This window comes from Argiope bruennichi, chromosome X1 (genome assembly GCF_947563725.1).
Source record: "Argiope bruennichi chromosome X1, qqArgBrue1.1, whole genome shotgun sequence".
Classification (NCBI taxonomy): Eukaryota; Metazoa; Arthropoda; class Arachnida; order Araneae; family Araneidae; genus Argiope; species Argiope bruennichi.
In genome coordinates, this window is record NC_079162.1 from 81,118,976 (window position 1) to 81,145,367 (window position 26,392).

The window sequence follows — 26,392 nt, forward strand, 5'->3', positions numbered from 1 at the left end:
GCCACGTGCCAATTCAATATACGTGTTGACCTTTGAGAAGGGCAACGGAAGTATCACTTTCATTTGATACGTAGTACTGATGGCGCATTACTTTTTACACAGCTTCAGTTGAATTAATTAAACCGAAAGTGGAATTGGATCAAGAAATAAGAGAATGAAATTACTGTGGTCTAAATTAAGATAAAGCTCTGGAAATTAATTTGGTTTAAATTAAGAGTTTAAATCTTGAATTTCATCCGTTGAGGCAGTTGAGGGAGACTTTTTTTTTTTTAACACTAATAACTTTTTGATGAATCATAGCACAAGTTGGAACTTCTTGAAATTAAGGAGATTACACAAGAGGAAATTTTGAGCACTGATTAACTTGAACTTCTCTATGATGAGAAGGAGCACAAAAACACCAGGGTATTGAGCCGGAGTGTCGAATGAGTTCACAGGTTACGGACGCGTCGTCATTCGTAGAATTTCAGTGACATGATTGGATCTGAAGACGCTATGCCACGGGAGGTAACCCGGCGAGAGTCGGCAAACAAGCGGGCGAGCCCGCACGGAACCATCTTCAGAGTAACGGTAAATCAAGGAGCCGTACCATAACATCAAATTGCCTCTCATTGCGTGATTTAATTTTTTTAAATTCATTTGAACATTTTTTCACAGGAAACTATTCTTGTCGACTAAATAGTATGTAACCTTATTTTTGTTGAAGCAGAATGCAGGTTCGAAGACAAACGAGACGTTGTATTTTTAATTTCGTTTTATTCTCTCTCTGCAAACAGGCATGATTTATTTACAAGAAGACGCAGTGCGACACAAAATCAGAAGTAAAAAAGAAGGGATGAAACAAATGACCACTAGTTTTATATAACATGGGATTTCCGGCCACGCGCCAATTCAATACACGTGTTGACCTTTGAGAAGGGCAACGGAAGTATCATTTTCATTTGATTCGTAGTACTGATGGCGCATTACTTTTTACACAGCTTCAGTTGAATTAATTAAACCGAAAGTGGAATTGGATCAAGAAATAAGAGAATGAAATTACTCTGGGCTAAATTAAGATAAAGCTTTGGAAATTAATTTGTTTTAAATTAAGAATTTAAAATATCATTACACACACAACACACACACACACACATATATATATATATATATATATATATATATATATATATATATATATATAAACAAAAAACTGCTCCATATGCATGAGAATTGTCCTTTAAAAAATAGTCAAAAAGCGTTTAGCCGTAAAGTATTCTGGGTCTTTGTGTATATCGAATTGAGTCAGCAGGCCATTTCAAACTTCTTGGAACCTTTGCATTTAGGATTTCCACTTTCTCGTATGCGAAAGGAAAAGTTCTGTAATTACCAAAAAATTCTATCTCGAGATTTTCACCACGCTTTGGACCACCACATGGCCATAAAAGCTCGTATCTGTGAATACGGCGAGGTATAAGGTATGAAATTTGGCATGTGATCTTTATATGAAAATTGTAGATTTCTACCAAATTTTGGAAAAAATCCAAGAACGAAAAATATATCAACTTACCTGAATGTGAGCTCTTAACTCTGGAATAATTCGAGCTAATAAATGTTTGAAATTTGTCTACATTGTTTTTCGAAAAATGCTATAAATTCGGGCAGTCTGGGGAAATTATATATATTCAAATAGTATTGCTTTACAATTTCAAATGATTTCTATATTCAGAAGAAAGTCCTGACAACGCATTTTTCGATATCCCAAGCCTCTTACAGTTACGTTCGCGAAGACAGCCGTTTAATGTTTTTCGAGAAACAGCTTTCATAAAAGTAACTTTATTTCCCAAAATTTCACATATTTCAATAATCATTTAAAATTGTGGAACATTTTTAGTATATAATTTTTTTTTCGATTAAAAAAATCACTGGTAGGCAAAAGGTACCTACTGATACATTTTCTGACGAGTCATTTTTTAAAAAGTAATGCAATCTGAATATTTTGATAATCCTATATACCACACATTAAGGTGAAAAAGCAAAAAAAAAAAAAAAAAAAAAAAAGCCCAAATTAAGGGGGGAAAAATGCACACATATATGAAATATAAAATAAGTTCACTGATATAGCGCCATTAAAAAATGATATATATATATATATATATATAATATATTTACACTTTATTAGTAACAAATAATTCTCTTTACAAATTGAAAAATGAACCTTAGAGATGTAATAAAAAGGAGTACAGGAATTACCTTCAAAGTAAATAACAAATATTAGAATATAAGTATGAAGTTACAAGCGCAAATAATTTTAGTTCACATTAAATTTTGTTATCAATAGGAAATAGGAATTTTACCTAGGAAAGAGCCTCAAAATAATTTATTGCTTGTTGTCTCATATTATCAAAATCCGCCACTATATGTACCTAGAAATTTAATTTTTGCATATATATATATATATATATATATATATATATATATATATATATATATATATAAATAAAATATTGGGATAATCGATGTAGAGTACACATTGTCATTTGGAGTTATTCCTGTTATTTCAGTTTTTAAAATAAGTCTTTCTGTGGTAGAAAGTTTCCTACAGTGCGTTTCCTACTTTAAACTTGGAAAACAGTCTTTTTTCCCCTTTTTACTTCAACTAAGCCGTTGTATTTGATTGTTTAGGCGGCTTTTGATCTTCTGATCATTATATTGAGTAGTTAACTGTCATTTAAAGGTTAGAGTACGGGGACATAGGGGCATAAAACATGGTTCCTTTGAGTATTTTCCGAATCACCCATGAAACTGAGAAGTTACTGTATCTCATTTATTGTTAGAGTGAAAGTCCTATTGCTCTCTGTCCTCGACAAATTTTTTTTTTATGATTTATCGATCTCTATGAAAGCTGGCGATGAAAACTAAAAACTTTGATAACTTATCTTCCCATCCTTATTTCTCTGAAATAAAAGAATTCCCTTCTTTTAAATAAATTCGTCAAAAGTCTTACACTGGTTTTCATTTACCACAGGACGGGATCATTGCATCCCGTGCTTATTTGCAGTTTGTGTTTTAATCTAATTACATAGCAAAATACCATCAAACGTATTTTGTTGATTATAATTATTCAAAAGTTATAATTAATATGTCAGTAATGCTGGTTTGGAAATGGTTGAAAAATAATTTTGTCTGAAAGAAAAATGATCGACGAAGTACCAACCAACCTCTTTTTGATTTCACAAAAAGCAAAGAAAAGTACAAAGGAATAATTTCCCATGGTTGAGACAAGTTTTTATGGTAGAGCGTTAATTTTTTGTTGGAACTGAATTCGCTCTGAAAAAGAAAGGTTCGTGAATTACTAAGTTTGAGATTTTTATTTCGAGAGCAGTTGAGTAGAAACTGTCTTTGTTTCATCTATACAGGAATGGATGAAGATTTTGCCATTCAAAATAGTAAAGTATAAACGGAATAGCCGTCTTGAAGTTCATGAGAAATATTTTTTCTAATGCCTCGCACTTGAAAGAGAGTTGTAACATTAGTGAGCCATTTTATGCAGTGAATTGCTAATATTTTCTTTTGTCGTTTACACTTTATTATAATAATTTATTTTCATGAAGTTTATATTAAAAAATATGTTATTAAAATTTCAGTATCCATTTACAATTGCTCACCCGAGTCTATGGTACAGTATGCCAAATAGCTGTACGATAGAGATTTTAGATCCAAACAAGGAAGAATCAAGTGACGATGTGAGTATTGAAAATTGAAAGTAGTGATTCTAAATGTTTTTTTATTAAAATTGTGTTCTTTTTTAAAATGTGTTGTGCATTTAAATAAGGTTTTTTTTTTAATTTTTTAAATTTTTTTTTATTTGGAAAGTTTTGGACAATGTGACGTCTCTAAATTTCAAAAATATTTTTTCTCATTTTTGAACTCAAATAAAAACCACTTGATCTTTCTTTTAAAAGAAATAGCACAATGACTCCGAGTTGAGCTAGAACACAATAATCTTATATTAGGTGGCTTGAGGTATTTTCGTCTTTGCATCGCGTAGTTAACAATCAGTTAAAGGATGGTGTATGGGATGTTGTAGCATAGAATATTGTCAGAATTCTTTAATATACAGGGTTAGCAAGAAATAAGTTACCCACTTCAAAGGGCTATAAAATGCGTTCTATTGGACCAAATAAGATAAAAATTGAGCTACAGATTATTCAGATGATGCGCTTTACATTTATCAATTTAAAAAAAAATTAGTACAAAAATTCACCAATAGATAGGGCTGTAACACAAATGACATTTGTTTGCATATATTGAAAATGTAAAACATAATTTGCGTTACAGCGCATGTCTATTATCATTTTTCTTTGGATAAAAAGAAGGCGGATTCTGCACGAACATTAGTTTCTTCTCTGTTTGTCATGACTACGTTGCAAGAGAAAGCGCTACTGGTGACATTGTTCTACCAGAACCAACAAAACTTCGTTGCAGCTCTAAAGGAATTTCGTCGAATGAAGCAGATACAAAGAGGTCCAATGTCTCCAGGTGCCCTACGCAAGAAGAAGCAGAAATTTGAAAAAAAACTGGGCAACGTTGCATTCTTCCAGGTAAAGGACGAGGGGAAAAAAAAAAAAAAAAATCCCGTCTTCCAGCGTCGAAAATGTTGTGACCGCTCTCGTTGAAGCCAGCAGTCAGTCACCGCATAATAGTATGAGTTTGCCAGTTGTTTCCCGTATTCTGGATATGCCGTATCCAACTGTATGAAAAATCGCACGGCAGATTTTGCATTTTTATCCATACAAAATCAAGTCTGTGCACCTGTTGCAGGACGGGGACTTAGAGGTCCGTAAAACTTTTGCACTTCAGTTCCTTGCTCGAATGGTGGTTACACAACTTGGCCATGGAACATTATGTGGAGTGATGAGGCCCACTTTTGCCTCAATGGGCAAGTTAACACCCACAAATGTCGAAATTGGACAGAGGAAAACCCTCACGTTTTCCAGAAACAACCCTTGTATCCTGAAAAAGTGACAGTTAGTGTGGTTTTACAGCCTCCTTTATCATTGGACGTATTTCTTTGAAGAGATAACTTCAAATGGAATCCAAACCTTTTCCGTCACATGACATGATGAGAGATTTTTTAATCATAACTCTTCTACAGTGTGGGTGTCTTCAAGATATCATTTTCATGCAGGATGGTGCACCACCTCATATTGATCGTCGTGTAAAGCGATTGTTAATACAGCATTTCACAGAAGCACCAGTCATCAGCCGTCATTCCCAATAGCATGGCCTCCCCGCTCGCCGGACAGCACCCCTTGCGACTTTTTGTTGTGGCGTTATTTGAAGGACAATATCTAATGCCAAAGGCCATCATCTCTACCAGATCTGAAGAACAACATTCGACGCCATATTCTTAATATTCCGGCAGACTCACTCCGGTCATCTATAGAAAATATGGTCCTACGATTAGAGCATATTGTTGAAAATGAGGGAGGACATTTTAATTTTACTTTATTTAATAATTATAAATCATATTAAATGTTTTTATGTGTATTATAGCGCCACCTAATGGTGAATTTTTGTACTAATTTTTTATTTAATAAATGTAAAGCGCGTCATCTCAATAATCAGAATTTCAAATTTTATCTCATTTGGATCAATAGAACGCATTTTAGAGCAATCTGAAGTGGGTTACTTATTTCTTTCTAACCCTGTACTTTTCGAACTACATTTGAAATTGAGAAGTTACTGTATCTTGACTATTGTAACTGTAATTTTTGCAAGATTTATTAATCTCTTCACAGGCGAGTAAGAAAATTAAAATATTTCAGCAATTTATTTGTTCTCAAATATCCCCGAAATAAAAATAATTATCGTCTTTTGAATGGAATTGGCAGCCGCTGTATGTTTTATATCTGTCACAGAAAACGCAATTTATGCTACTTAATTAGCTAGCAAATTGTTAACAGAAAATAAAGCGTTAATTATAAAATAACAAGTTAAAATATTAAAATAATATCTCATGTTATGTCACAAACGATGAATACAAATTGCTTTGTTGCATCTATGCATGAACGCAATAAAAATGTGCCATTCAAAATAGGAAAATATAAATATGCTTGCTAACATATTTTTAGTTTATCAGAAATGGTATTTTCCATTACCTCACGTTTCGAAGACGGTATTTCGTAACACTGAACAATTTTCTGTGCCATATAGTGCTAATATTTTCTTATGCATTTTATTCTTTCTAATAATATTTTATTTCACGCAAGATTTATTATAAAAATGTTGCTTTATAAAAATTTCAGAACTCAATAATTCTTCCTCTGAGTCTTCTAATGGAATTTGAAGCGCTTCCTGATTCTACGAAAGAAATGTTAAATTTAATCAAAGATTTAAAACCGGAAGGAACAAATGAAGTGAGTATTAAGCACGGAAACCAGTGTTTCAGTATATTTTTTGTTAAATTTTTTGTTGCTTTAAAATTCGGTGTATTTTTAAAAAAAATAAGTTAATTTGAGGTTTAATTTCTTCGACATTTGTGTCGCGTTCTGGAAACTTTCGTCACATTTTACTCAGCTTTGATACAGTTAATGGATGGGGTAAGGGAAAATGTTGAGACATAGGACATGCTTAGAATTTTATATATATAATATAATCAGTCAGACCTCCCATTAAATTCAGAAGTTACTGTATCTTGTCTGTTTTAAGTGAGAGAAAGATCGTTTGATCTCTGCCATCAATAAAGACTTTTATGATTTACCGGCCTGTCTGTGAGTTGTTGAAATTGAAGGTTTTCAACGTTTTTAATGCCCTCCTGATTTACTGGCCTGTCTGTGAGTTGTCAAAATTATAGGTCTTCAACATTTTTAATGCTCTCCTAGTCCGCCCCCCCCCAAAAAAAAAATAGTTATCCTCTCTTAGGAAAATCGCCATTAGTCGGGATGTTAACCTGCTGCTAAAAGTCAAGCACTTCATGCGATGCTTTTTGTCATCTTGCTAATTAGGTTGCAAAATTATAACTTGTTCCTTGATAGCAGATATCAAATAATATTAAAATTATAGATCAGTAATACGGCATTGGGAAAATTGAAAAACAGTCGTGTCTAAAAAAAAATGATTTAAGAAAGTTCCTCTTCTTATATAAGTTCGGCATGAAGAAAGTAGAGAGTTAGAAAAGAATAAATTTCCATTATGATACATTTTTTATGAAAACTTTTAATCATTGTAGATCGTAAATTTTCATTAGAAAATATGTTATATCTGTAAATTAAAAGTGAAATTTTCACTTGAAGAGCAGCAAATTTTGAAAGTTACATTATCATATCATATCATGTCATAAATCGTAAATCAAACGTGTCTTAGTTGTATCTTTGCATGAATGGATAAAGAAATTCAAATTAGACAAGTATTAATGAACTGTTAACTCCTTTTTAGTATATTACAAATGTTTTTTCTATCACATCATGCGTGAAATAGGCCACTTTCTCTATGGTATATTGTTTTAGAATGTTTTACTTTATCTGATTATATTTCATTTCGTTAAAGGGTTTTTTATTAATATGATGCACTATTAAAATTTCAGATTTCTGTAATTATTCCCCAGAGACTTTTGACATGTGCTGAAGGGCGACCTGGCCCTTCCAGAGAAATTTTAGACCCCAGTGAAGATTTAAATGAAGAATTAAATGATGTGAGTAATAAAACTTGTGTTTCCTATTATTTTTTAATTAAATTTATGTGTTCTTAAATGTTCTGAGTTTTTTAAATAAGTCATTTTGAGGTAAAAAATTTCCAGAAGTGCGTGGACTCCTAGAAACTTTGAAAGATTTCTTTTCTTTTCCTTTCTTTCTTTCTTTTTTTCTTTAATTAAAAGTTAATTTAAATTAATTAAATTTAAAAAACAGACGTTATTTACATTCATACATATAAAGACATATATAATTTACATACGTAAAACGTGATATAATTGTAAGTTAAGCAATTTGAAGTTTTTCCAAATTTATGTAGACTAGTTGAAAGCAGTTAATAAACAGAGTGGGGAAACGTTGTGGCATAGAACATGGTCACAATTCTTTTATATATTTTTCGTACCATCAATGAAATTTGAGAATGACCATATATTGTAAAAGTGAGTCTTATTTAACTCTGTCATCATGAAAATCTCTTAAGATTTATCGACTTCTTTACAAACGTGAGGAGAAATTTACAGACTTTGAGCATTTTTCTTGCCTTCAAATTATCACCGAAAGAAAAATATATATCCTTTTAAACGCAGTCACGAGCTTCTTTTGTGTTTTATAAATTACGCAGAAAGCAAACATTGTGACACATTGTTTATTTGTGATTTTATGCCTGTGTCTAATGCCAAATACCATCTCTACTAATTCGTGGACAATCAGAAAAAAATTAATAATAATGAAATAATATTTAGATAATACTGGATTGATAAGATTGGAAAATAATTCTATTTCAAACATAAATGATTGAAGAAAATTCCACTTTCTGTATGAGTTTGGTATTTAAAAACATCGACATGGAAAAGAAAAATTTCTCATTTTTGATTACAATTTTTATGAAAATTTTTCATCAGTATTCAGCTTAAATTTTCATTTCGAGATACATTTATTTCGACCGAGAAAAGTACATGAATTGCGTAAGTAATATTTTCATTTAGGCAAAGGAAAGATTAAAAGCGCAACAAAGATTATCATTTCATAATCATGTATAGATAAAAAATTTGCCATTGGAAATTGAAAAGTGTAAACCATCTAATAAATACATTTTAGTTCTTGAAACACGTCTTTTCTATCACTTGGAAGGCAAACTTTCTTGTCTCCAAGCGATCTTCCTTCTTTTTAGTATAGTTTTAAAATTTTATTTTGTGATTTACTCTTTTCGATAATATTTTATTTCATGATGCGTTGTTATAAAAATGATACCAGATAAAAATTCTAGAATTCTGATATCTTTCCGCCGAGTGTTCCCGAACTGGTTCTTTGAAGGAAATTTTAGATAAAAATCGCGATTTAAAGGAAGAATCAAAAGATAAATTTCTAATATGATTTATCACTATCTTCACAAGTGAGTAAGAAAATGAAAATCTTTGAGCACTTTACTTGCTCTTAAATATCCTCGAAATAAAAAGAATTCTCTTCTTTTTAATGAAATTGGCAGCCGCTATAACTAGCATTCATCCGATCATTTTTCATCTGCCAAAGAAAACTAGCATTGCATCCGATACTCGTTTGCAATTTATTATACTTCTTAATTATTTAGCAAATTGTTTTCAGAAATAAAAGCGTTATTTATTAAAAACTAAGTTAAAATATTAAAATAATTTGTTAATAATAATGTGTTGGCCAAGTTTTGAAAAACTATTTTGTCCCTAAAAAGAAAAATTATTGAAGAAATTTCAGCTTTTTGTGTCATTTCCACATTAAAAAAATAAGTAAAGAGTAGGAAAATGATATTTTAATAAGGTTAAGTCTTTTTAAAAGAATGTTTATTCAATGTAGAGCTCTAATTTTCTGCCGAGGATTTTCCTACCTGAAAAAGGTGAAGTGCGAATAGTTCAAAAAAGAATTTGAAGACTTTCAGTGATTAGAAGTGCTACATTTATTATCATATCATGCCACAAATAATGAATACAAACTGTTTTGTTGCATCTATGCTCGAATGCAATAAAAATTTGCCATTCAAAATAAAGAAAATTATACGTGCTAGCATGTTTTTAGTTGATCAGAAATTGTCTTTTCCATTATCTCACGTTTCGAAGACGGTATTTCGTACCACTGAATAATTTTCTATGACATATAGTGCTGTTATTTTCTTTTATGTTTTATTCTTTTCTAATAATGTTTTATTTCACAGACGATTTATTATAAAAATATTGCTTTATAAAAGTTTCAGAACTCATTACTTCTTCCTCTGAATCTTCTGATGACATTTGAAAATCTTCCTGATTCTACTAAAGAAATGTTAAAACCACTCAAAGATTTAAAACCGGAAGAAACAAACGAAGTGAGTACTAAGCAAGGAAACTGGTGTTTCAGTATATTTCTTTGTTGAATTTTTTTTGTTGCTTTAAAGTTCCGTGTATTTTTTTTAAATAAGTTTATCTGAGGTTTATATTTTTTCGATATTTGTGCCGCGTTCTCTAAACTATCAACACTTTTTTTCTCCGTTTTTGAAAAATAATAATTGTTGTACTCCGCCCACCCCATCGAGGTTAGCTTTGTTCTTATTTCAGGCGACTTTAAATCTTCTCTCTTTCATATACTTAACAAATTAGTTAAGGGAGAATGTTGTGACATAGAACATGCTTAGAAAGTTTTGATATGAAATTCAGAAGTTAATGTATCTTGTCTGTTTTAAGTGTGAGAAAGACCTTTTGACCTCAGCCTTCAATAAAGATTCAAAGACGAAGGGTTTATCCGCCTTTCTGTCAGTTATCGAAATTAAAGGTTTTCAACATTTTTAATGCATTCCTGTTTCGTTCCCCCCCCCCCCAAAAAAAAAGATACTTATCCTCTCATAAGCAAAATCGTCATTAGTCGTGATGTTTTCCTACTACTGAAAGTAAAGCACTTCATGCGATACTTTTTGGGATTTGCGTATCTTACTAATTAGCTTGCAAAATTAGAAACTGTTCCTTCATAGCAGATATCAAATAATAGTATTAAAATGATATATCATTAATACGGGATTGGAAAAATGGGAAAAAAGTCGTGTCTCAAAAAATGATTTAAGAAAGTTCCTCTTTTTATATTAGTTCGGCATTAAGAAAGTAGAAAGTTAGAAAAGGATAAATTTAAATTATGGATACATTATTTATGAAAATTTTTAATCATTTTAGATCGTAAATTTTCATTAGAAAATATGTTATATTTGTAAATTAAAAGTGATATTTTTCACTTGAAGAGTAGCAAATTTTGGAAGTTACATTATCATATCATATTATGTCATAAATCGTAAATCAAACGTTTCTTAGTTGTATCTTTGCATGATTAACTGTTAACTCATTTTTAGTTTATTACAAATGTTTTTTCTTTCACATCATGCTTGAAATAGGCCACTTTCTATATGATATATTGCTTTAAAAATGTTTTACTTTTTCTGATTATATTTCATTTCGTTGAAGGGTCTTTTATAAAAATGATGCATTATTAATATTTCAGATTTCTGTAATTGTTCCCCAGAGACATTTGTCATGTGCTGAAGGGCGAGCTGGCCCTTCCAGAGAAATTTTAGACCCCAGTGAAGATTTAAATGATGAATCAGATGAAGTGAGTAATAAAACTTGTGTTTTCTATTATTTTTAATTAAATTTCTTGTGTTCTTAAATGTTCTGAATTTTTTAAATAAGTTATTTTGAGGTAATAAATTTCCAAAAGTGCGTGGACTCCTAGAAACTTTGAAAGATTTCTTTTCTTTTCCTTTCTTTCTTTCTTTTTTCTTTAATTAAAAGTTAATTTAAATTAATTAAATTTAAATTTTCTTTAATTTAAATTTAAATTAAAAAACAGACGTTATTTACATTCATACATATAAAGACATATAGGGTAAAAAATTTCCAAAAGTGCGTGGACTCCTAGAAATTTTGAAAACTTTCTTTTCTATTCGTTTTTTTATTTATTTATTTTTTATTCTGTTATTTCTTTCATCAAATTTATATGATAAAACTAAAAAAGAGACGTTATTTACATTCATACGTAGAAAGACATATATAATTTACATACGTAAAACGTGATATAATTGTAAGTAAAGCAATTTGAAGTTTTCCCAAATTTTGTAGAATAGTTGAAAGCAGTTAATAAACAGAGTGGGGAAACGTTGTGACGTAGAACATGATCACAATTCTTTTATGTATTTTTCATACCATCAATGAAATTTGGGAATGGCCATATATTGTAAGAGTGAAGGCTTTATTTAACTTCGTCGTCATCAAAATCTCTTAAGATTTATCGACTTCTTTGCAAACGAGAAGAGAAAATTACAGACTTTGCACTCCGATTATCCCCGAAAAAATATATCCTTTTAAATTCAAGTCACGAGCTTCCTTTGTGTTTTATAAATCACGCAGAAATCAAGCATTGTGACACGTTGTGTATTTGTGATTTTGTGCCTGTGTCTAATGCCAAATGCCATCTCTACTAATTCGTGGACAATCAGAAAAAAAATATATAATAATGAAATAATATGTCGATAATACTGGATTGGTAAGATTGGAAAATAATTCTATTTCAAACATAAATGATTGAAAAAAATTCCGCTTTATGTATGAGTTTGGTATTTAAAAACATCGACATGGAAAAAAAAAATTCTCATTTTGGATTACAATTTTCATGAAAATTTTTCATCAGTATACATATTAAACTTTCGCTTAGAGATACATTTCTTCTGCCAGAGAAAAGTGCTTGAATTGCAGAAGTAATATTTTTATTTGAACAATAGCAAAGATTGAAAGTGCAGCAAAGATTATCATTTCATATTCAGGTAGAAATAAAAAAATTTGCCATTGAAAACCATCTGACACATTTTTATTTTTTGAGACAGGTCTTTTCTATCACGCTTCGCTTGAAAAGCAAAATTTCATGTCACTGAATCATTTTCTATTCAGCATAGTGTTAATATTTTATTTTCTGTTTTACTCTTTTCGGTAATATTTTATTTCATGATGCGTTGTTATAAAAATGATATCAGATATAAAATCTAGAGTTCTGATATCTTTCTGCCGAGCCTTTCTTCATGTATCGAAGCCCGAGGTTTATCTACGAAGGATATTTCAGATCAAAATCAAGATTTAAAGAAAGATTCAAAAGATGAATTTTTAATAAGATTTATCACTATTGTCACAGGCGAGTACGAAAATTAAAATCTTTGAGCACTTAACATGCTCTTAAATATCCTCGAAATAAAAAGAACCCTCTTCTTTTGAATGAAATTGCAGCCGCTGTAGTGTTTTTCATCTATCACAGAAAACTAGCATCGCATCCGATACTTATTTGCAATTTTATAATACTTCCTAATTTGTTATCAATTTTTTTTCAGAAATTGAAACGTTAACTATAAAATACCAGGTTAAAATATTAAAATAATATATCAATAACAATGTTTTGGCCAAGTTTTCAAAAACTGTTTGATCTCTAAAAGAAAAAATGATAGAAAAAATTTCCGCCTTTTTTTGTCATTTCCACATTAAAAAAAAGTGAAGAGCTTGAAAATGATATTTTACTAAGGTTATGGCTTTTTATGATAATGTTTATTCAGCGTAGAGCGCTAATTTTATGTCCAAGGTTTTTCTAACTGAAAACGGTAAAGTGCGGAGAGTACAAAAAAGAATTTGAAGAATTTCAGTGATTAGAACCTCTACATTTATTATCATATCATGTCACAAATGATGAATACAAACTGTTTTGTTCCATCTATGTGCGAATGCAATAAAAATTTGCCATTCAAAATAAAGAAAATTAAACGTGCTAGCATGTTTTTAGTTCATCAGAAAAGGTCTTTTCCATTTCTTCACGTTTCAAAAGTAAGGTCTTTTCCATTTTTTCAGGTTTCATACCATTGAACAATTTTCTATGCCATATAGTACTAATATTTTCTTTTGTGTTTTATTCTTTCTAATAATATATTATTTCATAGAAGATTTATTATAAAAATGTCGCTTAATAAAAATTTCAGGACTCATTAATTCTTCCTCTGAGTCTTCTGATGAAATTTGAAACGCTTCCTGATTCTACGAAAGAAATGTTAAATCAACTCAAACATTTAAAACCGGAAGAAACAAACCAAGTGAGTATTAAGCAAGGAAACTAGTGTTTCAGTATATTTCTTTGTTGAATTTTTTTGTTGCTTTAAAGTTCCGTGTATTTTTTTTTTTAAGTAAATTAATCTGAGGTTTACATTTTTTCGATATTTGTACTGCGTTCTCGAAACCATCAACACTTTTTTTTTTCTTCAATTTTTGAAAAATAATGATTGTTGCACTCACCTCTACCCTATCCAGGTTAGCTATATTCTTATTTCAGGTTACTTTAAGTCTTCTCAGCTTTGATACAGTCTGTCTGTGAGTTGTCAAAATTAAAGGTCTTCAACATTTTTAATGCCCTCCTAGTCCGTGCCCCCCCCCAAATAGTTATCTTCTCTTAAGCAAAATCGCCATTAGTCGAGATGTTTTCCTGCTGCTAAAAGTCAAGGACTTCATGCGATTTTTTTTGTCATCCTGCTAATGAGGTTGCAAAATTATAACTTGTTCCTTGATAGCTGATATCATATAGTATTAAAATAATAGATCAGTAATACGGCATTGGGAAAATTGAAAAACAGTCGTGTCTAAAAAAATGATTTAAGAAAGTTCCTCTTCTTATATAAGTTCGGCATTAATAAAGTAGAGAGTTAGAAAAGGATAAATTACCATTATGGATACATTTTTTATGAAAATTTTTAATCATTTTAGATTCTAAATTTTCTTTAGAAAATATGTTATATTTGTAAATTAAAAGTGATATTTTTCACTTGAAGAGTAGCAAATTTTGAAAGTTACATTATCATATTATATCATGTCATAAATCGTAAAACAAACGGGTTTTAATTATATCTTTGCATGAATGGATGAAGAAATTCAAATTAGACAAGTGTTAATGAACTGTTAACTCCTTTTTAGTATATTAGAAATGTTTTTTCTTTCACATCATGCTTGAAATAGGCCACTTTCTATATGGTATATTGCTTTAAAAATGTTTTACTTTTTCTGATTATATTTCAATTCGTTGAATATAAATTTTCCTTTTATAAAAACGATGTATTATTAAAATTTCAGATTTCTGTAATTGCTCCCCAAAGGCTTTTGACATGTGCTGAAGGGCGAGCTGGTCCTTCCAGAGCAATTTTAGATCTTAGTGAAGATTTAAATGAGGAATCAAATGATGTGAGTAATAACACTTGTGTTCCATATTTTATTTTGGATTAAATTTCTTTTGTTCTTAAATGTTCTGTGTTTTTTAAATAAGTTATTTTGAGGTAAAAAATTTCCAAAAGGGCGTGGCCATCTAGAAGCTTTGAAAGCTTTTTTTTTCCCAAAAAAGACAGATTTAGACAGATTTTATGTACATTCATACATAAAAAGACATAAATAATTTACTTATATAAAAAGTGATATAATTTTAAGTTAAGCAATTTGAAGTCTTCCAAATAATGTTAATGAATAATACTGAAATAATATGTTGATAATACTGGATTGGCAAGATTAGAAAATAATTTTATTTCAAAGATAAATTATTCAAGAAAATTCTTCTTTCTCTAAGTGTTTGGCATTTAGAAATATTGGCAAAGAACAGAAAAAATTCTCTCTCTCTCTCTCTCTCTTTTTTTTTTTTTTTGTGAAAATCTACCGTCACTGTACTGCATAAATTTTCATTCCAAGAAGCATTTTATCTGACGAAGAAAAATACAAGAATTTCTTGTGTAATATTTGCATTTGGATAATAACAAAGATCGATAATGCATCGATGATTATTATGTCATTTCGTGAATGGATGAAAAAAATTTTTCAAAATATAAAAGTATTAATCATTTAACACATTTTTAATCGTTAGACAGGTCTTTTCTATCAAGATTAGTAGCTTGAAAGAGGTGATTTCATGTCACTGAACAATTTTTTATTCAGTATAATATTAATATTTTATTTTGTGTTTTATTTCTTCTGATGATATTTTGTTCATTGGAGATTTATTATAAAATTGATACTATATAAAAAAAAATTTCAGAGTTCTGATCTCTTTCTGCCGAACCCTCCATCATGTATCGAAGCCGGAGCTGGTTCTTCGAAGGAAAATTTAAATCAAAAGAATGTTTTAAAGAAGCCAGAATCAAAAGATGTGAGTACGAAGCAATGAAACGAGTGATTCATAATATTGTTTTTTTAACATAATACCTTTTTTTAATACGCTGTGTTTTTTAAATAAATATTTCTGATGTAAGACTTTGTGTCGCCTTTTAGAAACTTCGAACTTATTCTTTTTTCTCATTTTCATTTCAAAAGCATTGTAATTTTTCTGCATCAGAGTTAAACTAGCGAAGTAGTATCTTCTCAGCTGTGCATATAGTTGACAGGCAGCTAATGAATCGAATATCAATGTATGGTGGCATAAAACAGCGTTTTCCAAAGTTGTTTCGTTTTGTTGTGTACCCTTTGACTTGCAACTATTCTGTGAGTCCAAATCTTACATCTTTATCTGTAATTATTAACATCTTTTTACAGGTACATTGATAATATTATAATACCATTTTTATTTTTACCAATTATATAAATGTAGTTATGTATTCGAAATTATTATTTAATAAAATTTTATTTATTCAACATATTAAATGGGAATCTCTGTGCTCTTTGACAGCATTCATTAATTTAGATTCCAGATATAAAATGACAGTTGTTACTGCAGTTACTTTTTATCTTTTCTCTTTTGATCACTCTGTCTTTCTATGCCTACTCTTACATCTTTTTTTACCCATACCTCCAGAGACTCTTTGCCTACCCTTGGGACTACTCGTTGAGAAGTGCTGGCATAGAACTTGGTCAGAAATTTTTTATATATATATAATTTTCGGACCCCCCCCCCCCCATGAAATCGAGAAATTGATGTATGTAGTCTTTTGAGTGAATCTTATTGATATGCGTCATCTACAAAGTCTTATATGACTTGCCGATTTTTTTGTTGTTGAGTTTATAAAGTCGAAATCTTAAAACACTTTTCTTGCATTCACATTCCTCACCCCCATCCCCTCAACAAAAATATTCCTTCTCTTAAATGTAATTACGAGCGGCCAAGATGTATTGCAGCTGCTACAGAAATCAAATATTGCATCGTATCGTATTTGTGGTTTTGTAGCTAACTAACTTGAATCTGAAATAATTGATATTAAGATACAATGCTAAAATATTAAAACAGTGCACCAATAATACTGGATTGGCAAAGCTTGGAAAAAAAATTGCACCGTTGTGAAGGTTTTTTAATCTATGGAATCTTGCATAAAAATTATGATGAATTATATATGAAAATTTTTCTACAATTGAGGCAGTTTTTCATAAAAATATTGATTCAATGAGAAACATTTTTTTTTTCTGTGATTCATTCGATTTAAAAACGAAAACTGTCTCAACAAGTGTAGCAAAAATATGAAGTAGAGTACAGACTGTCAAATCATGTTATAAAAGATTGTTCAAAACTCTCTTAATTGCCTCTGTATATCAGAGGATCAAAAATTTTGAATTATAAATAGAAGAGAATAAACGGACTAAAACAATTTTATGTTGATTCTAAACATCTTTTCTATTACTTTATGTCTGAAAGAAATTTATCACATTAATGATCCATTTTATGCTGTGTTGCCAATGCTTTCTTTTAAGTTTCACTCTTTTTAATAATATTTTACTTCGCAAAGAATCTGTTATAAAATGATATATTATAAAATATTTCAGATTATTTGGTCATGGCGAGATAGTTCTTCAAAAGAAGTTTTGGATTCAAACAGTGATAAAGATGATGAGGATTCAAGCGATGTGAGTATGAAATAATGAAACTAGTGATTCTTAATATTTCTTATTATATATATTTGTTGTGTACTTTAAATAAATCTTTCAGAAGTAAAAAGATTCCGATAATGTGTCGCATTCTTATTTTTCTTTTTCATCTTAAATAAAAAATAGTTTATTTTTCACCAGAGTTGATCTAGCAAGGAACTATAATTTTTTATTGGGCAACTTGACGCCTTCTCGACATTATATAAAGCAGTTGACAACTAGTTAACAAATGGAGTAGAGAAACGCTATGGCATAGAACGTGATCAGAGTTCTCTCTATATTTTTCAGACTATCCGTGAAGTGGAGAAACTACTATATCTTATCTGATGTAAGTGTAAATAAACCTCTTCGACTCTTTCATCCATAAAATTTTATAAGATTTGTCGGCCTCTTTGCTGTCAAGTAAATAAAATTAAAGGCTTTGAGTACGTTTCTTGACATTCAAGTGTCCCCGAAAAAAAGAATTATATTCTTTAAGAGTAGCAACTTTGATATATTTTTTAACTCACGGAGAAATCAATCATTACATTCGATGCGTATCTACAGTTTGTGCTTCTGCCTATTGAGCTAACAAATATCCATCAGAAGTAATTCATGCATAACCAGATATCAAAATATATGTCAGTAATACTGGAAAGGTAAAGTTGTAAAACAATTTTAGCTCAAAGAAAAATGATCTAAGAAAGTCCGTCTTCTTATATCATTCCGTCGTTAAAAAAAGTGATCAGAGAGAAAAATATAATTTCTATGTTTGTGGCGGTATAGTTACGAAAATTTGTAATTAATGTAAAGCATTAATTTTTTATATCTCAGATTTATTCTATCTGATATAGAAAGGTAGATAAATTACAAATGTTAAATTTTGATTTGGAAAATAGCAAAGATTAAAATTGCAGCACAGATTATCATGTTATGTCATAAATGGTAAATAAAAAATGTCGCATTTGCATCTATGCATGAATAAAGTAAAATGATTAAAATTTTTTTAGTTAATTAGAAAAGTATTTTTTATCACATCACCTCTGGAAGAGACCATCTTCTATGTAATATAGTGTTAAAATCTTTTGTGTTTTAATCTTTCTGGAAATATTTTATTTCGTAAAGGATTGATATAAAAATGATACATCATAAAAATTTCAGAGTTCCGATATTTTCCCCCTGAGTTGTTCGACAAGAAGAGGAAAGCAAGCAGCTTCTTCAAAGGAAATGTTAGATCCAAGCAGCGATTTAGATGATAGAGAATTAAGCGATGTGAGTATGAAACTATTGATTCTTATTTTTTATTAATTTTTTAGTGTTGTTCTTTAATGTTCTTTTTTTTTTTTTTTTTTTTCAAATAAGTGTTTCAGAAGGTAAAAAGTTTTCTACAGTACTTTGCCTTCGAATGCTTTCTTCCTTCCTTTCTTTCTTTTCTTTTTTTTTAATCTCAAATTAAAACACTGGTATTCCCTTTTTTTTTTTTTTTTTTTTAATGTCCACCTGAGTTCAGATAGCAAAGCTCTATAATTTTGTGTTAAGCGACTCGATATCTTCCCAGGTTTATATAGAGTATTTGACTATCAGTTAATGCATGAAGTTTGCAAAAGTTGTGGCATAGAACATGGCCAGAGTCCTTTTCTATATATTTCGAATTAACCATGAAACCGAGAAGTTACTTTATGTTGCTTCTTATAATTATGAAATTCCTATTGATCACTGTCATCAATAATGTCTTTTACGATTTATCGACCTCTTTGCAAGCCAGTAGGGAATATGTAAACTTAGAGCACTTTTATGTCCTCGAAAAAAAGGGGGGGGGGGTATTCTGTCTTTATAGGTGAAATCGTCGGCAATCGTGGTGTTTTTCAAATGCCACTGAAAACAATCATTGTATCTGTTACTTATTTGCGATTTGTATTTCTCACTGTTAGATGCATAATCCACGATTTTTTGAAAACAAATAATTTTGCTGTTGTTATTTTTAAATATTTGTTCCAAATATCTGTTATTTCAATCATATTATTAATTAAAAATTATTACTTAGTATTAAATATAAAATTTATTAATTGTAATTAATACTTAATTTACTAATTTAAGTAGCGTGTGATTGAATTAATTTATCTATTTCAGCTTACTTCTTAAATTTGATTTTTTTTTCAAAACTATTTATTTAATTTTTTTGTTATTGGAGTAATCCATTTTCTGAAAAATTTGAATTAAATATATATGTAATTTCTTTAAAAGGTTTATTTTAGTTCTGTATTCTACCAATAGATGGCGCCAGCAGTAAACAGAATATATTCAATCAAAGTCATGTCACAAGCAATTAAAAATGATTTTTATGGAATAGTGCATCGTCAAATGCGAATATCGGAAAGTCAAGGTCACTCCCATGAAGTGGAGCGGCGACTTCACACTTTCGAGTGAAGTCACCGCTCCGACAAATTTCAGTGATACGCAATTTAATGATACGATAATTCCAAGAATAACCGGTCCATTCACTTTTCAACCCATTCACATATTTCTCCTTTTCTGTTTTGTTCGAGAGCTTCCATTGGACAGATCGTATCGATTGTTACTTTCTATCGTGATCCAAGACCTATAATCGAAATATCACAAGTAAGATCGTATCAAGGATTTGAATCACACCCCTCTTTAAAAAATATTGATCACTGGTATTTATGACTTTATGATATTGGTTACGTAATAACCGTTCGTAAAATATTCGTCATTCCTGCCCACTGTTGTCTGTGGTAATAGAACAGGCTTCTCAAGACCACGTCTTCTACCTTGTCGACTTGGTAACAATGTCAGATAGAATGCTACTTTTTTTTTTTTTTTTTTTTGCACGATCATTAAACAGTTTTTATAGATTTCTGTTTTTTTCCCTCTTAGCTTGCACATTATAGTTTGTTCTCCGTTATTTTTCTCGATTATAAGTTCATTCGTTTATACAAATACTGCTGAAGTCATTTTTCATAGTGGTGATTCTTTTTCTTTTTCTATTTGCCATTAAAAAAGTGACGAGATCAAAAAAAAAATAATTTTATGTGTTTGTGGCAATTTTTAACGAAACTTTTTAATCTATGTAGAGCATAAATTTTGTTTTACATTCATTCTATCTGAAATTGAAAAGTACACAAATAACAAAGGTGAGATTTTCATTTAGAGAGTAGCGATAGAAATTGCCTTACAGATTAACGTGTCTTATCATAAATGATGAGTGATGACTATTTCAATAAAATCTATGCATGAATGAGTAAATAATTTGCTCTTCAGATTAGAATAGAAAAGTGTAAATAACTAATGCATATGTAGTTGGTTAGAAAGGCCCTTTCTACCATTTCATGCCTCATGAGGCAATTTTCTATGTAGTGTAGTGTTAATTTAATGTTTTCTTTTGAGTATTGCTCTTTTCGAATATATTTTGTTTCACGAAGAGTTTGTAATAAAAATATCATTTTGTAAATATTTCAGAGTTCTGGAATTTTTAGCACTGCAGAACGAGATGATTCTTCAAATGAAAATTCAGATTCAATCGAAGATTCAAATGATGAAGATTCAGACGATGTGAGTATGAAGCAATGAAATTAGTGGTTCCTAACATTTTTTATTCAATTTTTGAGCTGTTTTGAAATTAAAAGTTTTTGAGGTGGAAAGTTTCCGACGATGCTTTCTTTGCCTTCTGCAAACTTCGAAGACATTTTTTTTTTCTTTTTTGCTTTTGATTTCAAGCAAAAATAGTTATTCTTTTCTTTTCTTTTTTTTTTTTTTTTCATTCGAGTTAAGCTAACAAGGCACTATAATTTTATGTTAGGCAACTTGACACCTCCCTGACTTTGTATTGAGTTGTTAACAGCTATTTCATAGATGGAACTTTGTAGCATGGAACATGGTTAAAATTCTTTTATATATTTTCCGGACTTCACATGAAATTTAGAAAATATTGCTCTTTTCGAATATATTTTGTTGCACGAAGAATTTGTAATTAAAATTTCACTTTATAAATATTTCAGAGTTCCGAAATTTTTAGCACTGCAGAACGAGATGATTCTTCAAATGAAATTTCCGACTCGACTGAAGATTCAAATGATGAAGATCCAGACGATGTGAGTATGACGCAATGCCTCTTGTCAGATGTAGAAGAGCAACCGAGTACTTTTAAAGTCTCAGAACTTAGCGTAAATGGAGGATCGGAGGAAGTAAATGAGGTAATATATTTTTATTGGGTTTTTTTTTGTCGTGTCTCTAATTCATTATAACTATACATTTTTAACGAAATTTCTTGCTATATTTTTTCATAGCTTAATGTTTATTTTTCATTTGTACTTTGATACATCATAAGTGCATTGTTTCATTTGATGAGGAGCAATTCCTGTTGTTTGAGTATGAAAAATGTTTCCCTAAGAATAGCATTTTTCCGACAGTGTTTCGCCTCCTCAAAATTTTAAAATTCTCTTTTTTCCTTTTTGATCTCTTTTAAAATTTGTTGTATTTTTCCCTAGCACAATGGATTAGCAAAATGCTACATTTTTATTAGACGAATGAAGGTCTTCTGAGCTTCAGGTTGAGTAATTGACAAGGTTAATGGGTACAAAGTGGGAGCGCCGTGTCATAGTTCAGCTTATCATTAGAGTTCTTTTCTATATTTTTCGCTTCCCCCAATAGATTGAAAGTCTGCTATATCTTGTCTATAGTAAGTGTTAAAATTCTCTTCATCTCCACCATAAAGTATGCTTTAACTTTGCTTATATGCTTTAGCTCTGTCTTAAAAGGTGAGTATTTAAAGTCTTCGGACTTATTTTCTTCTCTTCGAATCTTCCCGCAAAAAGAAATATTTCCAAAGAATTCCCCCTGAATGGAAGCTGCTGGCGACCGTGGTGTTTTTGGAATGCCTCAGGAATGAAGCTTTGTGCACGATTTTTATTTGCAGTTTGTGCTTCCATCTAATTAGTTAGCGAAATATCCTCAAAAGCAAAGGCGTTTTTAATAATATGCGATGCTAAAATGTTAAGGATTTAAAAAATAATTTCCCATACTTGAAATGTTTTTTAATAAAATTTGTAATCATTGTAGATAATTAATTTTCAATCGGAAAATAATACTATCTGAAAAAGGAAAGCTTATGTATTTCAAAAGTGAGATTTTCATTTGGGTAGTAGCACAATTTGAAACACAAAATAGATGATCATGTCAAGTCAAAAAAGCTGTTTCAAAACTGTTTTGAGTTGTATTTCTACATGAAAGAATGAAATTTTGTCTTTTTAACTAATATCTATATAACTCAACATATTTTTAGTTGATAAGATAGATTTTTTCTATCATCTCACACTTCAAGGAACAACACCTCAAGGTCTCATCTTCTTTAGGTGGGTACTCGCCTCCCAATCTCGAGGTTTCGAGAGGTATTTACTTCCTTTAAGTTTTTCCTCTCCTTTTTCCTCTATTTTCCGTTTTTATTTTCATGCCTGGATGGCATGAAAGATTGTTTTCCATCGAATGCTGCTGACGCTGGATTTGCTTTTCTTTTCATGGATATAGAGTCGGCGGCAGAAATTTGCCGGCGGGGGAGGGGGAAGACCAATCCGACAGGCAGACAAGCCCAAGTTCTCTAATTTGGCTTTAAAATAACTCATAATAAATAATTTTACATTTAATTAAAGAAAATTAAGAATTATTTAGCTTTTTTTTTATTCAGATGTTGGCTCTTTCTTTCATTGTTAAAAATTTACAAAGATATTTGTAAAAATTGTTCTCAGTTTCTTTTACTGACTATCAAAAGCTTATCAATATTTGAGTTTATTTTTTATGAGATTCTTGAGATTTAATTTCTCCGAGATCTAATTTTAAAAAAAAAATATGATTATATTTCATTCTAGCTTGTAGTATATAGATAGAAGCACAGATTGTGGCAGAATGACGTGTCATGCTAAATGAACATATGCATGCTCTTATCATTTTATATCAGAAGCTATATAAAATATATGTTGCTATAGCTATATAAAATATATGTTGCTATAGCTATATAAAATGAATGTTGAAACTAAATTCAAAAAGTTTTATAAAATAAACTTTTTAGAAATCCAGAATGATAAATAAAAGAAAAAATTCGATGTTTTCGCCAAAAAATCGATTTTTTTTTAAAGCTTTGTCCTCTATCTAAAATAATTTTTAAATAAGGATTGCAACAAGGAGCAGGAATTCAGATGTATTTCAAATCCATACGATGTATTTGTATAAGTGCGCGTTCTCAACAAAAAGTTTATTGTAGTTCGGACACAAACAATATAGAATGCAGAAAGGATACGATGTTTCTTAAGAAAGTTGGAGAAAATATTTTGTAAATATATATACAAATTTAATATTTTTATATAAGATATGAAAAATATTTTCATGAAAAATAAACTATTTAAATATTAGATTCCCCATGTATTTTTCAATATATATTTAAGCTTTAAAAAAACCAATTCATTTTATTAAGAATAATTAGATCTTGAATATGAACTCCCCTATCTTCATTTTTAGACACTTATTCTTGTGGTTAAATACTTTTTTTTCCCTCGAAGCTACTGCAAGCTAATATTTCTACCAAAAAGTGAGCTTTATCCCCTCAGTTACATGCATTGGTGCTTCTCTAACACCTCCATACACAATGACAAGTCTGAATCGAGCATCAAATTACTAAATTTTAAATTTTAAATCTCCAATTAAGTGAAAGTATTAAATAATTTAAAATGGAAAAATCACGTGAAAACGCATCATTACCTCAGATGCCCTTGTATTATTCTAGGGATTAAAATAATAATAATTGTCCCAAATAAGATCTGCCATGTAATTAGGAAGTTAAGTAAATTCGTATGTCAAGGGGTTAATATGTTATATATGGATATTCTATGAATAACTATTTTAATCAGTCTTTTATCAAGACATCTTTATCCAAAATCTATTAAAAGTTTTGTAACCTGTAATTATATAGTTTATGTTGCGAAGAGTAATTGAAAGAAAGAATTAAAAAGAAAATAAAAGAGATACTTTTCTCGATAACATTTGTAATACTGAAGGCAGAATTTGAAGAATTTAGGTAGAAACTTATTTAACAAATTTAATGTGTACTTGAATAAACTTTTTTAGTTTAACTAAAAAGCTACCACTCCACATATATTTATTTTTTGTCATCTCTTGCAGTCGGTAATATTTCTTTAGTGTAATAATTGCATTTTGATAAATTAGATTGAAAAAAAACCCAGATATTTTATTATTAAATTAACTTAATTTACAACTATACAATTTACTTATTCTAGGGATTTAATAAATTCGCATAATTTGTTTACAGCAAAGTAACTTTTCTTAGTGTGCATATGCACAAGAATGTCGAAAAAAAAATTGCTTTCTTAAATTTATTTTAACCATTAATTAGATTTTAGTCAGACAATTTAGTTTCTCATAGTGAAATAAATAAAATAAATTTACCAATTCGTTATCGAGGAAGTAACAATTAGATGAATAAGATGACGATTAATTTTAGAACTTAAATTTGAAGAATGAATTATGGAAAGCAACTTTATCGTCCTATTCATGAATAATATAAAAGTATTAATTTCTTTAATAATTCCACTGGCAAGTAATCAAAGCACTCGATGAAAACAATTTTTTTCCTCCATAACTTATGATAACATCTTAACTGAAGGATAAAAGTTAGTCTGTAAAAATGCGACGTTTTATTCACTTACCGGTTTGTTTCTTATTTTGCGAAATGTGGTACAAATTATAAACTGAATGAACGACATTTAAATCAGATGACTGAAAATTTGCGGATTCAACATCGTCGATATCCATCGCATGGAATTCTTAATCGACCGATCAGAAATTTTTTGGCAAAATGTGATATCTTATTAACATGTCCCCTAGTCGGTTATATTGTCAAAAATAGTGCAAATTATAAGCTGAATGAACAACATTTGAATCAGATGTTTGAAAATCTGTAAACTTAATGTCTTCGATATCCGTTGAACTTAGTTCTTATCCGGTTTATCAAAAATTGTTTGTAAAATACTGTATTTTATTGACCTGGCACCCTATCGATTTTACCGAATGTAATCATGTTAACCGTTACTTGGATATTTTGACAGTTCACAATTTATTAACTTTAAGGTGGTTTTTAAATAATCATGTTCGATAATGCGCAGCTGTCTACAACCATCCTGAAATGGTAAAGACTTTTCCCGACGAAACTCTCAATCTCTCGCAGACGGGGGGAGGCAAGCAGTTGCCCACAGAGGAGCAATTGCCCCTCTGCTACCGCCGCCTCTGCATGGGCAACCAGTCCTCTTCCTCCTGGTAGCTGTGCGTGCTAATTCATTAGATGGCTGTTGCATTGTGGTCCTTTTGTATTAATTATTTAGTAGCTATCATCATAGTGGTTAATCTGCTACGCGTGAACCTTAGGAGTCCCTTCCTTGGTTTTTGTATACACCAGTGATCTCGATATTTGACGGAGCTCAGCGGATCACAATCTCAGGCGCCTAATCTATAGTTAATTAAAACCTTGTTGCTATTGATTTAATCTTATGATCGTGAATATTAACTATCATTTACTTATTGGAGATGTGCTTGAAAGTTGCATTTTTTTTCCAACTATCAAAATATACGGATAATCACTCAATCATTTTACATGTATCTACATTCATACTCACTTTCGTACATTAAAAAAAAGTTTGTATTTTGTGTTTAGTGCGTTACTAAACTCTTGGGTGACTTCGAGCTTATGGGTTCCGACTAGCTTTAAAGTGAACACTGAGGCAGGAGATATCCAGAAGCGTTGGCTACTTTTTCTTTCATTTTTTG

At 30.1% G+C, this 26,392-nt stretch overlaps 1 protein-coding gene across 10 annotated transcripts in view; it reads left to right on the plus strand.

The window, feature by feature from the left end:
- The window catches only part of LOC129958567 (uncharacterized), a 309,649-nt gene that overhangs the window by 195,183 nt on the left and 88,074 nt on the right, over nt 1–26,392 (plus strand). For all 10 annotated transcript variants that reach the window (XM_056071121.1, XM_056071123.1, XM_056071128.1 and 7 more), the window contains 12 exons: nt 3,627–3,725; nt 6,291–6,401; nt 7,568–7,675; nt 9,889–10,005; nt 11,163–11,270; nt 13,672–13,782; nt 14,810–14,917; nt 15,756–15,866; nt 17,468–17,548; nt 18,710–18,820; nt 21,026–21,118; nt 21,565–21,759. In XM_056071121.1, coding sequence (XP_055927096.1) covers nt 3,627–3,725; nt 6,291–6,401; nt 7,568–7,675; nt 9,889–10,005; nt 11,163–11,270; nt 13,672–13,782; nt 14,810–14,917; nt 15,756–15,866; nt 17,468–17,548; nt 18,710–18,820; nt 21,026–21,118; nt 21,565–21,759 — 1,353 coding nt within the window. The remainder of the gene's footprint in view (nt 1–3,626; nt 3,726–6,290; nt 6,402–7,567; nt 7,676–9,888; nt 10,006–11,162; nt 11,271–13,671; nt 13,783–14,809; nt 14,918–15,755; nt 15,867–17,467; nt 17,549–18,709; nt 18,821–21,025; nt 21,119–21,564; nt 21,760–26,392) is intronic.